The sequence below is a fragment of the Miniopterus schreibersii genome, assembly GCF_964146895.1.
Source record: "Miniopterus schreibersii genome assembly, chromosome: 2".
Taxonomy (NCBI): domain Eukaryota; kingdom Metazoa; phylum Chordata; class Mammalia; order Chiroptera; family Miniopteridae; genus Miniopterus; species Miniopterus schreibersii.
The window spans coordinates 149,373,603-149,390,626 of NC_138102.1; the positions used below are offsets into that span (position 1 = coordinate 149,373,603).

Here is a 17,024-nt window from a genome sequence, read left to right on the forward strand (position 1 = left end):
TTATCCTAAGTCAATTCTGAATGTTTTTACTATTAAATCATTGACTATCGGCAAATGATGGAAATATTTTGATATGCAACGCAGGTCACACACATTTTAGAGTTCACTGAAGCCAGGATCTGCATGCGCTACATAGAATGCTGAAGCTGAGAAGGTTTATTGCCAGAATCACACAGCTAGTCTGGGGTGGCTTGCAGAGTCAGAGAGACTCGGTTTCCTGGTACAACTCACCCAAAATAAGAAGAAGCCCACATGAAATTCAGACTGTGCAGCCCAAGTGTACCCGCCTGCCAAAGGGGCCCAGAGAACCACCCGAACACCGCATGTTTATACTGTTGTTCTCTTGGATTTGTCTGTATTCTTTAAACTAGTGTGATTTCATAACATAAAATTTATATGATGTAAAATGTTAGTAAATCAAAAGAGGAAAAATATATTGTACATTTTAATAAAAATAGTATTTTTTAATCTTTATTACATCAGAGCCATTGCTAAGTCTTTTCTAATTCTTACCAGTAACCCCATGATGTAGGCACTATTATTTTCCCAACTTTACAGATGAGGAAACAGAGACGAGGGGAGATTAAATAAAATAACCATGGTCACTCAGCAAGTAAATGGAAAGGCTTGGATATGCACCCAAACAATTTGCCTTGAGGCCAACTTTTCAATAACTATACGAAAAATAAGCACTTAAAAACAGATAAGACAATATCACCCATTTACAAATTCATACTCAATACATCCCCAGTCTTTCCTGATCACCATAAGCTATTTGTTAATCTTCCCTGAATTTTACGACTGTTCTTAGTAATAAATACCTATGGAAGAACAAAATACAGATGTGAGTTCCACTCAATTTTCACTCATATGTAATTAGAAGGAAAAATGAGCAGAAATATAATTATTTATCAATTTGTCATGTCCTCTTTAGGACTACAATAACATTCAATGAAGAAGATTTTAGATATTTGAGGAAAGGCAGCCAGAAAAAAAAGTTTTTCAAAATGATTATTCACACAGTATAAACTACCAGACCATATTATTTCAATCAATAATTTAGGCTCATATTCTGATAAATCAAATGGGATCAAAGATTTGAAAATGGGACTCTCCAGTTACACAGGATGCATAGTAGCTTTCACTATCCTGCAGTCATCACTTGAGTTGGTACCAATACTTGGGCAGCAAACCTAATGTGCTTTCTCCCTCTTAAGCACTGACTAGATATCTAAATAACTAGAGCTGGAACCAGGCACAAAAAAGCACTGGCCTTATTGGGACTTCACCCCACATAGCACACCCTTTTAAAATAAACCTTGATGCTAAGCCTGAAGGACATCTTGGTGTTGCCATTCTTTTTTCACTTGCAATTCCCCAATATGTAATTAAAAGCAAAACGCCACATACAGATATACTGTGGTTCATTTCTTATTTTTACTAAAGTAGCAAATTTTGATAAAAAGTTTGAATGTCAAGGAAACAAATCTTTTCAGAACAAATTATTCTCCCTTTTAAAATAAAAGAATCTTAAAATAACAATGTGTCCCAGCCGGTGTGGCTCAGAGGATGATCCAGGGGATCGTGGTTCGATTCCCAGTCAGGGCACATGCCCAGGTTGCGGGCTCGATCCCCAGCAGGGGGCGTGCAGGAGGCAGCCGATCAATGACTCTCATCATTGATGTTTCCATCTCTCTCTCTCCCTCTCTCTTCCTCTTTCTGAAATCAATAAAGATATATTAAAAAATAATAATAATAACAATGTGAAAGAGCATTAGTTATACTAGAAAAGATGGATTCTTCTTTTCCAAAATGTCAGTTAAAGTCCCTTTATTACTACAGCTCCATTCCTGCTTTAAAAATTAAGATGGTAGTTGAACTATAAGGTTATAAACCACAAATCAATGTTGTGTGGTCTCTCCTCCATGTTTTAAGGCTGTGCTAAGATGAAGCTGAATGTTAAATATCTTTACTCTAACATTTAATAAGCATATGGTAGTTTTAAAATCCCCAGCATTGATTAAAGTGAACTTTAATCCCAAGTAGAAATGAGAATGAGGCTACAGGGAGGTAAATGAATCTGTATAATTCTAGTTGATATCAATGCACTTTATCTAAACAAGATTCTCCCTTTCTTGGAACCAATCATACTTGTCATGTGGTTTCCTTCCTAATTTTTCTTCTTTCTTTCCAAACCTCTATCTCCATTTGGTCTTGGTGGTATACTTGCAATTATGGACTCTGTAAGAAAATGCCCACAGTGATGATTCATGCACCATGTCTCCATGGTGATGTTTACAGACACAGGAGATCCTCAGATTAATTTTAAATAACTTATTAAAGTGGCAATTGATCTGGATCTCTCATCTAAATTTTAAGATAATTTCTTCTGTAACAATAATTGAGACAAGAAATTTTTTAAATGTTTTAAAAAATAGGAATAAGTAACATCTTGAGATATTTATTTATTACTTTAAGATAACTAATACATTATTTTAAAAAGAAAACTATTCATACTATATAGATATATATGTCATATCCATAGTCCTCAAAGCTTTCCTGAGAGTTCTTCCAACCACAGATGGGGATGCTAGAATTAATAAATGATAAGTCTATATGATATCCTATACCTAAACATAAACCCATTTAAGAAAAGCAAAATTATTTCTTATGAAAAAATAATAATTTTAAACATGTCTCTTTGAACAAAGGGGGGAAATAAAAGCATTTTCAAACAATCAAATTTAAGCAGTTTCAGAAAGAATTGTATTTTAATCAATTTTAATCCTTCACTTCTGCCCAAATCCTTCTGATAAGAGTCTCAACCTTCCTCACAACGAAAAGATCTAAGAAGGCAGATGGTAGGAGTTAATAAAATTAAATATGCAAGCATGCTGTTAATGCTTAGTCGTCTTCACTGAAATATTGCTTTTGTGATAATTTTCTCCACATGCTGTCCACTTCCACTTCCCAGCCCCAGGAATTGTTCCAAAAACCCTACAGAGCCGCGGACAGTCTTCCTTTGTTCACTGCTGTTTGTTGTCTTTTCTCGCCAAAGAGTATGTATGGCCCCAGGATGCCAGAGGCCGCGGGAGTAATGGCCCTTAGCTTATGTCCTAATTAAGACGACTCCATAGTCAGTTTGACAATATTGTTCATTACCGCCTTAGGTAAATCAAACAGTCCATTCAGTGACAATACTCCTGCATTATAATTCACCAGTTTCTTCACAATTTTTTCAAATATTGAGCTAATTTCTGAGATATGTAATTTCAAAGAAAAACAGGACGTGAAAGCACAAAGATTGTTCTTGGCCATTATATCATGTACTGGGTTAGTTCACTAGGCATGTTTCAGACATTAGTGAAGCTGTATAATTACATTTTTAAATATCTTTTTGCTCAAGGTATGGTTAGAAGTTTCAAAAGGGGAAAAAAATCCTCTAAGAACTAGAATAGGGGATGGGGGAACTGCAGAAGCTACAAGACTGAGTTATTAGTAAAATCTAGTATAATATGTTTAAAAAAAAAAAGATTTTCACACAAATGGTGAGTGCCAACGATCACCAGGTTGGAGGCAGGCTCGCACAAACGGGGAGAAAAGGGTCCACCATGTTTTTCTCTCCATCTTTTCTGCTTTTACCTGCAAGAGGAAAGATCAAGGCTGAAGGGAGAGTGTGGATGCCCAGTTAGGGGCAGGAAGCCATGGGCTTGGGGGTTTTGCCATGTTTCCTTGATGGGTAAGTTAAAATAATGAACAAAGAAAAACATCTCCCAGACACTGGAGATGGGAGTCCAAAAGAGAGAAGGCTGAAGTCACAAGCGTTGGCCTAATCAAGCCTCTCCCCGTAGGAAACAGTGACTATCTAACGAAGGGGAGCCCCTCCGCAACCCCCCAAACCCAGAACTCCTAGACCCTCTGTAATCTCACTCCAAACAGTACAAGTCTACCTATTAAATATGTGCTTATACCTTGAAGGGCTAACTAAGCAAAAAATACCGAGAATGAATGTAATCGGTGATTATAAAGAGTTAATCATCCATAGGGGCTGGATGTCATAGGAACTTGGGTCTTTAGTAATATTGTATTTATTTTTTATGTCTAGCTAAGGGGAAGGAAGTAAAGGAACATATTTATAACAACTCTCTTTCATAAAGATGGAACCTAAGCTGATGGTGATGAACTGACTAGTCTGCCTATAGGTTATTCGGTAGGCGAAGCAGATTTCCAATCTGTGTCTAATGGTAAAGCCATACCTACTCCATTGCACCATGCAGCTCTCTTAATGACTGCATGCGTATATTAGTATAAACACACTATATAGAAAATCATGCAATTGTCAGGATGATTGCCCAACTCTTTCACCTACTCATCACTAAAGGAAGTTTGATCATTAGAATTAGACCACTTAGTGACCACTAGTAGCCCCCTGGTGATAGTCTTTTAAATAGTAGAAACAGTAACTAGAAAAACTTGTCTCTAATGACTGCTTGTTGCAAATTTAGTCTGTATGATAAATGGTCACAAAAATTGCTAATTTTAGATATATTCTTCCCTCCCCCTCTTTAAATGAAGTTTTGGTAGTTTCTGCTCTATTACCAGAGTTAGCTTACCTGCAATCTGAGGCCTTGAGTGTGCACAGAGGGGACTATGAATAGTCACACAGGGAGCCTCCCCAAACTGCTCCACCGTGAAGGGCCATTTCTTGAATTAGTTATAGTAGCTACTAGCCTATATAAGAACCTATCAAATAGTGTTCCTCCAAGTTTTTTAAACCACAGGTATCAGCGGATTTAACACATTCCTGTCAGTAACAGTCCCTTGCTCCTGAGGAAATTCTCAGGAATGTGTGGAGGGGCTCCAGCGCTGGCTAGTTGAGAGCCAGTGAGACTGTGGGGAGCTATTGCACAGAAGTGTGTTCTTCAGTGTGACAGGCCCCAGACTACTTAGTGAAAGGCCATGAGGCTGTGTCACAAGTTAGTTGCTACCAAGGCTATTGAAAATTCATAAGTTTGTGCATTATTTTTGTAAAAATGAAATGGATTCAAGAATAGCTCTGCAATATGCTAACTCTCACTCACTGGCATGCATTCCAATGCAATTTCAAATAAGGTGGTTGGTGGCGCCTCTAGCAGTGCTCTGGGAAATTCGCATGAACCACAGTCAACTTCCTCACCTCCTCTGCTGTCCACAGAGTGACCAATACTGATGGCCAGCACTGGGCAATTAGAAATAAGATAGGTCCTGGCTGGTTTGGCTCAGTAGTTAGAGCATCTGCCCGTGGACTGAAGGGTCCTGGGTTCAATCTTGGCCAAGGGCATGTACCTCGGTTGCAGGCTTGATCCCTGGCCCCGGTCAGGGGAGGCAACCAATCAATGTGTCTCTCAAATCTCTCTCTCTCTCTCCCTTCCACTTTCTCTGAAAAGCAATGGAAAAAACGTCCTCGGTGAGGATTAAAAAAAAAGAAATGAAGATAGTGTTTTGCTTTTTCAAAAAAAGAAGAGAGAGATTTTGGATTTATGCCCAAGTCTGCATTAACTTATAAGTGTATCATACAGTTAAATATTATAATGAAAAAATGCTGTCGCAGAGAAAATATTGAGGACTCCTTGCTGGGCTATCTAAGGAGATGTCCTAAGTCATATTCAGATAACACATGGCCTGTTCTGTCACAGAAATTCAGGATCCTATGGTCACCTTCCAGGAGGAAGTGGGGAGGGTGCAAAACTATGAAACAGCTGGATTTGTAAGATACCAAGAGAGATTTTGCAATCAGTTGTACAATCCTTCTAACATTTCTTTCTTTCTCTTTGAGTAGGTCTTAATTTCAGTGATGATGGTAGTTTAGGAGCCATGTGATAGAAATTCAAAAGACTAAAATTTCCTCTCTGCAGCATCTTTTTAAAATTTTTTTATTGATTGATTTTAGAGAGAGAGAGGGAGAGAGAGAAACATTGATTTGTTCTTCGACTTATTTATGCATTTATTTGTTGATTCTTGTATGTGCCCTGACTGAGGATTGAACCCACAACCTCAGAGTATTGGGATGATGCTCTAACCAACTGAGCTACCCAGCCAGGGCCTCTCTGCAACTTATTAAATTGACCATAGATTTAGAAGGTAAAAGAATTTCTAAGTTTCTTTCATTCTTATTTGCTTAGGCGTAAAACATTTTGTGACCTAATCAAATTCCTAGGGGCTGGGCTGATGGCTGGTGGCAGGGAGATGTGCTCATTACACATTCCTGAGACTTGAAATGGCAGGCTCCATAAAAATCATATATAAGAACAGTGTTTCACTTAAAAGCGATTTTAAACCAATAAGTCTTTTCTTGGTAATGTTTTCAGTAATGAAGCTAAAGTCTTTTTGTCTTCTTTTGTTTAATAAAATGAACCAAAAGAGAAGATGTTATAAAATTGAAATTTCAAATAACTTAAAATTTTATTCTACTCTCTAACTTAATTTCAAATTTTCAATGCATCAGTGTTTTGGGTGGAAAATCTAATTAATTTCATAAAATAAATCATATGACCACAGTGCAAAAGATGTACAATAAAAACTATATGATCTGATTTTTATATTTAGGGTAGTTAAACTTAAAGCGTAGGAGCGAGAGAAAGAGGGTTATATAATAAACTTGGATCACTGATATCTGGCCATGCCTGGCTTTAAAATGTCAGAGATAAAAAATGTTTTTTTTCTTTTTCTTTTTAAAAATCCCTTTGCCTATCAATAGGGATTACCAGTCCTTCCACTACTACCTCATAGCAATTTTATCAGGATGACATGATGAAATTTATAAGAAAGTCCTGTAGACATATCTATAATAATCTAAGATATTTAAACATTTTGAATGAATTATTTTTAAGACCAAAGAGCACATTATAAAATCAATATTTAAAACCATCTACTATAATTTACTTACTGTTTTTGCTATTATAATTATAAATGTATGATGTTGACTACTAGAAAAAAATTTTTTTAAATTACTGTTGCTTCCTCTTATTATTAGGTCAGTCATAAATATGTCATCAGCAAAAATAAAATTGTGAAATGTCCATCAGTGACTCTATAGAATAAACATTTCTTACCGCCCTAACAAAAGGCCTACATTTTAATTTTTCCATATTATTTTATCTAATTAAATAAATCTGAATTAGTCTTTGGTTATATTATGTCACAGCAATAAGCTGGGTGTTGTATCTGAAGTCAGACTGCCTGAATTCACATCTTGTTTTTCTACTTGGTAGTTATATGACCTTAGGCAGGTAACTTAGCTTCTTTGGGACTCAATTTCCTCATGTGCAAAAGAAAATAATAATGGTATCTGTCTCTTAAAATAGTGCCTGTTAAATTATAAGCCTTTAATATCATATATCTTTATATACAGGGTAGGGCAAAAGAAGGTTTACAGTTATGAGTACATGAAACAGAGTTTATTCTTGCATTATTATTTATTAATTATTGTATTATTTTCCATATGAACAACTATAAACCTCTTTTGCCACACCCTGTAATATAATAAATATATGATATGTAATATGAAATATTTTCATTATAATATGTAATATACAATTATATTATGTCATACATTATACATTAAATTATATCATTATATGTATTTATAGTTTATTTTATATTCATAATATGCCTTTTCACAGTATAAAGATTGGAGTTGCAAACATATTTTGCTGATATAAATTGAAATTATTTTAAAAACATGAACTAATTGTTACTTATTCACGCTCATAAAGGCTTTTGGCTATCACTAATTATCGGTACTGCTCTTGTAATTTTACATAATTAGCACAATTGTCAGCATAATCTGGCAGCGCTGCCTGGTAAATGCGCACCGAAGTGAACGAAGCCCGTGGGGAGCACTGAAATAGGGCCCCTGAAAGCACAGCGCGTCTGTGGGGTCCCAACGCGTCCCTCTTTCTCCCCTGGAATCAGTGTGGGGAACAGCAAGTTCGCTGGTGATTTTTTAAGGGAGCCAGGGACGCAGACGAAGCATGTAGCAACGAATAAATTCCAGTTTGTCCGGAGCTGACCAGTTTGATGATCAGAAAGTCAGGAGGAAGTCACTGGAGAGGCGGGCGAGAAGCCCTCTGAGGAAACCCCCCCCCGCCGTCCAGTGGGGAGAAAGGAAAGGGATCCAAATTTACGTCGGGGCACATCTCAGAAGGTCAGCTGCCGGCTTATAGCCCTCACGCCACTCTTTGAAGTTTTAAATTTATAAAATGAAGTGTTAATCTACACCCATCTTAAAGCTTAAAAAAGCGTGACTTATTCTGAATGGATTACATACTTTGTTAATGTAGTTGAAAATTTCCTTGAGTTTACGTCAATTTACACTGAGAAATAGAATTTCAAATCATTGATGTACTTTTTAACTTCAGTAGGAATTGGGAAAGCTGTTATATTTACTAAAGCTTTCAAAAAATAAAACTACTAATAAATTGTAACTTTGAAACCATCAAGTTCCTTTCTAACTTCTGTGTTTACTATAAACAGGTACACACGTCAGCCTCAGGTGTGACGGCCACAGAGCCCTAGTGTCTGCAGCTTTTGAATCCACTGACGGAAAGGAAAAGGCTTCCTGCCCGGGCGGGCCGCGCTATCAGTAGGTGGGTCGCTGGGGTCAGTGCCACGCGGGCCCTGAGGCCTCAGAGGGCGCCCAGGCCGCCCCTGCTCCAGCCAGTGTGGCGGCCAGGGCATTTCCCTGTCTTGGTCCCCCAGGGCTGATGACATGGAATCTTTAGCCTGTCTCTGCGGCAAACTTTCTTGGCCAGAGCAAGTGGAAAGCAGAGGCAATTATCCAAGTATCTGAGGTCAATGTGTGTTTTTCTGACCCAAATACTTGAAAAGCTACCTCCAGGATTCTCTTTGATTTGGCTGTGGTGACCTGGACACGTCTTTCTGCCCGTGGTGAATCTCTTTTCAGGACCTCTTCACAGGAGTGAGTGAGTGAGAGTGTGTGTGTGCATGTGTGTGTGTCTCTGTGAGTGTATTAGGGGGTGGTTAGGTGTTTGTGTACTTGTATGCCTAGCTTAGTGTGTATAGTATGCAAAACCTTTTTCTCTCTTCTTTCAAATTTTACAGTAATTAAATTGATTAACTTAAAACTCCTTTTGCATGATCTTAGGCATATCATGCCTTAAATAATAGTTTTGAATATAAATCCACATTTGATTATTTAACATTAATTTCAGAACAGGCAGGAATCCTGAACACACTGTGAATATTTATGCCAGATACCAGGAATCCAAATCCTGACTTAGCACCAAGAGCTTCACAAACATTTCCCAGGGCGGACTCTCTGTCCTTTTGCTTTCACTAATATCCAGAGTCCCCGAATAAGCCATGCAAATAGAACATTAAATAATCCAAAAGTTAGTAATTTAAGCTTTTTAAATGGATGTCTTTGGCATTATCTTTCCCCTCAATGTTTTAAAAGTTAAACTGTTTTATTAGCATGTGCCAGATGATGGAAAGGAAGAGGGAAAAGAGCCGCAGCTGCCATCAGTGACTTTTGCTACTTAGCAGCAGCAGTTCTAAAACAGACTAGGTCATCTTTCTGGACCACACCAAATTAACTACAGAAAGTTTTAGAGTATTAAAGCTTTAGAGTATTAGCTAAAGAAGTTTTAGAAATGAACTATAGATTTTATTTATTCATACTACCTGGAAGAAGCCTATTATAATGAGAAACTGGATTGGAGTTCCAAGATGATTATCGCAAAGTAGATGGGTAATGCAGGACAGAGATGAGAATTATTTAGAAGACTTTAGGACTAATTCTAGACTTAAAATTGTGTATTCAAATTTGAACACACCTGCAGAGATTTTACAAAGCGACTATAAGTTGGAAGGTAAAAAGATGTAATTAATGCATGATTTGCCAATAATAGGACCATTGGGACACTTTTTATCTCCCAATGATTTTTATTTTATATTTTTAAAAGAAAAATTACTAATTTACCTGAAACAACATCTCCAAATAAATTATTCAAAAATATTTTTGCCTGGACAATGAAGAGAGGCAAGCCTTATATATGAACTCTTCTAATTTAGAACAGCTGGCAGTAATACATCCTTAAGAGCATTTTCTGTAGGAAAGACCACTAGCCAACTATTATGATGATGGTTTAAAATAAAGCAATATTATTCAGCCTAAAATGAATATTGACAGCTTCCATCAGGTCACTTATTTGGCTATGTTACCTTAGCTTATCCAACACAGGATTTAAAAGTGGGTTAGTCATCAACCAAAATGACCTCCTTAAGGAACCATGTCATTAGGCCAAGTAATAAAAGCTTTAGTGGATTACATCAAATAAAGATGACATCTAACTTATATGCATTTCATTCTGTAACTGTATTTTGGCCTTAGAAATAAAGTGGAAAGCTTTACAGAAACACACACACACACACACACACACACACACACAATGTTCCCATTTAAATAAAAATCTACATAAAATAATATAAGTTTCTAATATAACAATATAAAAATACAAAGTTAATTTGGAGATACAATGGTTTGCACAATTTTTATATTATCCACTTTAATTTCAGTCACTTTAAAAACATTTCCAAATTTTGTGTAGCCTAAATTAGGGTTGAGAATGAGACCAAATAAATGTTTCAGGTAGTGAAAGTCTTTCCTTTAGTTTGTTTTTAAATTTCAGCTTGCATTGTAAAATTTTGTTTAATAGAATATATCAGATGTAGAAAGGGGTATCTGAAAATTATAATCATGATTGCATTTTCTATTTTGGCAATAGCACTGTCAAGAATATTTATAATATAGGAGAAATGCCATGAAAAAAGGTAAAATATGAAGGTCAAAGCCTAATTTCTTGCTTTTGTGGCCTAATTTTATGGTCCAGTTTTGAATGTTGTCCAAAAGTGCACTCATGAAAGAGAATTTGGATTTGGCACGTTGCATAAATGTTCCCACAATGCTGCTGAATAAATCTCAAAAAACCTTTCCCTCTAAAAGACACTTTTTTTTTTTTTTAGCTGAAGAGCTTTAAGTTTTCCAAAAATAGCTCTTGCTAAAGAACATTCATACAGGGCTGTTCATATGTGTCAAATGTACTTGATTTAGCAACCTGAAATACACTTTTATGGAACCTAAGAAATAAAACATTCAACAACAAAAAAGGCAATTTGTATCAATCCTCTTAATTTAGATTTTTACATAAGAAGTGTAAAAACATTTGAGGTCCTATAGCTGGTTCTTTTTTTAAAATTAAGAATAGTTTTAAAACCTAAATATCTTTTAAATATTAAGCAATTAATAGTTGTTGGACTTATAAATTCCTTTGGCTATATTATGGACACATATGTGATAAAAAAGCATGATTCTGAAATTACCTCTTTCATTGATACAATATTATTTTAAATGGATGCCACAGGATGATTGCGACCACTGCTAGCTAACTATGACAATCTGGTGAAAATTATAAATACTCTCCCAAGGGAAAATCGTATATATATATGGAACTTTATATATAATTTCAGGAAGTCCATGGGCCCCTTGATGCCTGCCCAGGGACTCCAGGTTATAATATCCTGGACTAGAAAAAAAATATGTAATTAAGTGGATAAATGGACTAATAATAATATTATTTAAGGCAGTAGGTTTTCTTATATATTATTCCCCATTGTTATAAGAAATAAACTAATTTTATATCCCATGATTTAAATATATAAAGCATATGCCCTAGCCAGTTTTGACCAATGGTTAGAGCATTGGCCCGCAGACTGAAGGGTCCCGGGTTCTGTTTCAGCCAAGGGCACGTAACTTGGTTGCAGGCTCAATCTCTGGCTCCCGTTGGGGAGCTTGTGGGAGGCAACCAATCGATGTGTCTCTCTCACATCAGTGCTTCTCTCTCTCTCCCTTCCTCTTTCTATGAAAGACAATGGAAAAAATATTTTCCAGTGAGGATTAAAAAAGATGATAACAAATAAATAAATAAATATATAAAGCATATTTGAAGGTTTAGCTTATATACATTTTTAACACAAATTATGTAGAAATGTATTTCATTATTTTATTGCAAATGTCTCTTGATATGAAATGAAAGCCTTTTATATTATTAGAAATAAAGTTTTCAGAATAATTATGACTCTGCTGACTTTTAAAATGCTAAGCAGAGAGCACCTTTCTAGTTGTTAGATGGGCTGCTGCCCAATTCATGAATTGCTTAATAAAGCCAATTAGAGCTGCAAAAAAACAAAAAAAAAAAAACAAAATAAAATGCTAAGCAATTCTCTTCATCTACTCAAATAGTTTTATTAACATGATGCCATAGTGAGGAGACGTAAAATGCTCTATCACATTTCTGCTGAGTGCACTTGCCAGGTTCCATTGCTTTAAGGTATCTTTCTTGGGACTAAAGGCTTTAGAGAAAGAAAAAATATTATATTTCTACATAATACCTGCTATAGCTTCATTTTACTGAATAAATAAGACAAATTATGCTGTATAAAATACATATTATGATGATTATCAATTATCTAAGTATGTGCAAATGTTACCGTTACCACTGTTCGATTATATCTGTAAAACTTCCTTCTGAATACTGGGAGTTTACTATGATGTAATTACTATATGAAGACACTGATGTACATGTATTCTAACATAACCACTATTGTATATTAATGCCAATTCATTTAATACAGGGTAGGACAAAAGTAGGTCTTCAGTTGTTGGTATGGAAAATAATGCAATAATTAATAAACAATAATACAAAAATAAACTCTGGGTTTTGCATGCTCACAACTGTAAACCTAATTTTTCCCTACCTTGTAAGTAAACAATTGCAATTAAATATATGTACAAGCTATTGCTGGAAATAGCTAACAGTTGAGTGGTCTTCCTAGAAAGAATAGTGAATTAGTTTCTCTTCTTGACAACTCTCAAAGACAACAGATGCCCCAGATAAGAAAGTACTCTTAATGGAAATACTGAATCTAAATGAACTCTCTTTGATTTAGCATTTTGTAGCCTTGGAGTTTTATTAATATTCAAATAAGTGGTATGAGAAATGAATGTTTAAGTTCATTTGGATAAAGAAATTTCAGCTAGATTTCTTATCACTCTATTGAAATACATATTCAACAAGAATAAAATGGTTTTCAGCATTTTCCCAGTGTGACATGGGTCTCCACATTACCATTTCTCTAGATGGAAATGCAGGAGGTATATGAGATTGGGTGAAATTATATTGATCTAGATCTGGATGGGGAATTAAGACAAACAAACCACAGATATCATTTTATTTGTCTGTGCCAAAAATTGCCTGAAATGTGCAATTAAATAATGGTCAATAAATATTTCTAGTAGGTAAAATGTGAAAAAAATAAATTTTTTTATAATAGAAAAAATAGAGATTAAAAAGAGAGCTATGAAGCTATGCAATGGAATTCTGCATCCCACTAAATATTAATAAATATGCATATGTGAATTATACAACTTAGTAGAGAAGATGACTCATGTATATAGATTGCTATAGAACACCAGAAAAGTAGTAATTGTTATGAAAGTGTAGAAGAGAGGGGCTCATATTTGCGACATCTGGAAAGGATTCATGAGTTTGTTAATACTTGAGTCAAATTTTGAAGAATGGATAAGATTTGAGCAACAAACAATGATAAAAGGACATGGAAGGAATGCTGCGAACCAAGAAACAGAGGTAGAAATGTTAGAGTATTTTTGTGGACCAGTTGGATAGTGGACTTGGTTATGAGGAATGGTGAGAGATTAAGGCTAACGGCTAAGGTCAACCCATGGAACTTCTTGGGTGATTAATTAAAAGGAGTGGCCTTCATTCTATAGGTAGTGAGTGGAGAGCCAATGAATGATTTTTGAAAAGATAAAGCATGTTCTGAGGTAGTCTCACATACAGTAGTCAGTAGCTAAGGGGTTGTCTTTATAAGTGTCTAGCCCAGCACACTCTCGATTATTTATAAGAACAAAAACACTAGTCTGAAAACAAACACAAGATAGAAACATGACACGTGTATAAACTCACTGTTTATTCTAAGATAATAGCAATAAATATATCACATTGGCACGAGTATGCTTTTTTCCATAAAAAATAAAGAAGGAAACAACACTATTCTCAGCACACACAAAGTAATAGCAGGAACTGAGAACTTCTGGTAAACACTAAGCTTACAAGCACAAACATTTAGTAGGAGGTATGTGGTATAAGTTTCTAGAAGACATGTAGTTAGCAAAACAAACAAAATCAGTGTTGTTTACTACTTGTCTGGCATAAATTATTCTTGGACATGAGTAAGAAGCTGTTCTCAAGAATCAACTCTCAAAATATATAAGAATTTGGGCCTGAGTTACCAGAAGATTATACATATTTATGCAAGTCGAATAACTTCGGTTTTATAATTTTAGAATATTTAAACTCTTACCTCGCACAACAAGGTCTGCTGAGGCTGAAGAATTGTCCACAATTGTCTGTGCAGTGCATGTGTATCTGCCAGCATGTTTCAGCTGGGCATTTCGGATGAGCAGTTCCCCATTGGCATCCAGCTGGGAGCAAAAGCAGCAGTCATTCAAATCAGTGCATGTTTCACCAGTTACATGGCATTTAGGATACATGAAGTACATGTTCCCTCTAACAAAATGAACTCCATGAGAAGGTATCTACTGTAGATATGCTAACCATATGTCTCTGCCTAGGTTACTTAAGCGTTGGGCTTTCTCAAGTGAAAAATAAAGTGAGTTAATTACTTAAGGTCCATTTTAGCCCCACTCTCTTTTTTTTTTTTTTAAATCCTCACCCGAGGATATTTTTTTCCATTACTTTTCAGAGAGAGTAGAAGGGAGAGAGAGAGAAACATCAATTGAGAAGATACATCAATCGGTTGCCTCCCACATGCACCCCAACCAGGGCTGGGGATTGAGCCCATAACCAAGGTACATGCCCTTGGCCAGAATCAAACTTGGGACCCTTCAGTCCACAGGCTGATGCTCTAACCACTGAGCCAAAACAGCTAGGGCTAGCCCCAGTATCTTTAACATTTTATTATTTCTACTAACAGAGGGCCATGCTGAGAGAAACCAAAGGATGAAGCTATTTCCTTCTTACCTTTTAAAGAGAAATATCAAGGTCTAAAAATCTTTTTTAAAAAAAAAAATATATATATCTTTATTGATTTCAGAGAGAGGAAAGGAGAGGGAGAGAGAGAGAGATAGAAACATCAATGATGAGAGAGTCATTGATGGAGCCCACAACCGGGGCATGTGTCCTGACAGGGAATCGAACCCCGATCGCCTGGATCCTAGGTTGACGCTCAACCGCTGAGCCACGCCCGGCTGGGCAAGGTCTAAAAATCTTAATGCTGAATGTCAATGAGGACAAGTAAGTATATATGGCCAGAAGAATTAATAACCTGATTTGGAAAAGTCAATCTAATTGACTAATTTCAAGATGTGTCACAGTTCACTTTACAAAGACACTAAAAGTTTGCAGAAACTGTCAAAAAGAGAAATTCTACTTACATGTTCTTTTTTTGCCAAAAATATAAGCTCTGTGTGGGCAAGGATTTTTTTGTTCACTGCTCTATTCCAAGTGCTCACAAAGTATTCAATATATATATTCTGAAAGAGGCTTAAGGGAATTTTGCTTGGGAATAATAGTGCACCATCTCAGTGTAATTTCTAAATACAGCTAACAGTTGTTGAATGCCTACTCTGTACGCGCAGCCTGGGCTATGCAAGTATATATATTATCTCATCCAATTCTCTTCTAAGATAGGTCCTAGTATGTCAATTTTATTAAAGATAAACGTGAGACTTACAGTAGCCAAGTAATTTAACTAAAATCATTCAGCTTCTTCGGTAGCAAGAACATGCCTAATCCTTGCTCATTACCTCCAACATAGTCTCTTAAGAGAAGAATTTGAAAACTCACTTAGTTTTTCCTGAGAACGAAAAGTTATTGATTTACTATTCCAATCATATATATTAAGGAATGAAGGATTAAAGGCTAGGTTAATATTTTACATAATAATACATGAGGGTATTGTACATGTGATATGAGAAACCTGCAACTGTTTAAATTTTGTTATTTTAATGACTATATGGAATGAATGCTCCATTTCACCATAGGTTCCACCAGAGGCCCCTTCACATATTAAATTCCATGCTGATCTTGGAAAGTGTTTGCTATCCTCGCTTGATGACCGAGATTAAGGATAATAGCTAGTTGTAATCTGAGCATATTGATTCCGTTGGCTGTAATAGAATACTACTATCTCCATCAGTGGCGATACGCCTTGCTCCTTGATACTAGTCATTCTTAGTAAAAATATAGAGATGATGCAATTTAGTGTCAGTTGGGGTCTTCCTGTCCCTTGAGATCTAGATTAACTAAAAATCCCGTTTCTAAGATTTGTACAAATTCATCGGGTAGAGGAGTTCTTATCTTCTGCTTTCTTGGTCAGTTATTTCTTTGTCATTCCATGGAGCCCAGACTAGAGATGCTGTCCTTTCTATGTCATAAAACCTACTAATGCAAAGTATTCCCTAATAAAGTGGGTTTACTGAGGAATTGAAGGTAATGGAACTGGTTGTATCCCATGAGGTAGGGCACATCAACAGAAAGAATTATCATCCATTTCCCAGTTCTATTCTTAAAAGTCCTATTGGTTATATTTTTAGAGGGATTTCTCAGTGACCTTCACCTCCCCCAGTGCTCTGCTTTCTTGCTGGTACCTACTTACTCCCACTCCCATCTCTTACTTCTCTCTGTTCTTCTCTTCTATTCCTTGGACAAAGAATTATTATTTCCTCATGTTAAGCTGCTTAATTATTTGATGGTTGCTTGGAATCTGACAATATTTATTTCTCAAAACCTTACTTTCTGTTTTCAGTGTTTTCCATTTCTTTACCTCTGACTTCTCAATCCACGGTTCCTATTTTATTCAACTCGCTTTACTTGTCTAATAACATTTGACTTTCCTTCCCCAAACACTCAACTTTTCTAGTC

At 35.9% G+C, this 17,024-nt stretch overlaps 1 protein-coding gene across 4 annotated transcripts in view; it reads right to left on the bottom strand.

The window, feature by feature from the left end:
- Nucleotides 1–17,024, bottom strand: part of CNTN1 (contactin 1) — a 266,848-nt gene that overhangs the window by 59,700 nt on the left and 190,124 nt on the right. For 2 of the 4 annotated variants that reach the window (XM_081131031.1, XM_081131032.1), the window contains one exon: nucleotides 14,443–14,563. In XM_081131031.1, the coding sequence (XP_080987157.1) occupies nucleotides 14,443–14,563 (121 nt within the window). Of the gene's footprint in view, nucleotides 1–2,190; nucleotides 3,643–14,442; nucleotides 14,564–17,024 lie in introns of those variants that run through there. The other 2 variants (XM_081131033.1, XM_081131034.1) reach the window with 2 other exon arrangements.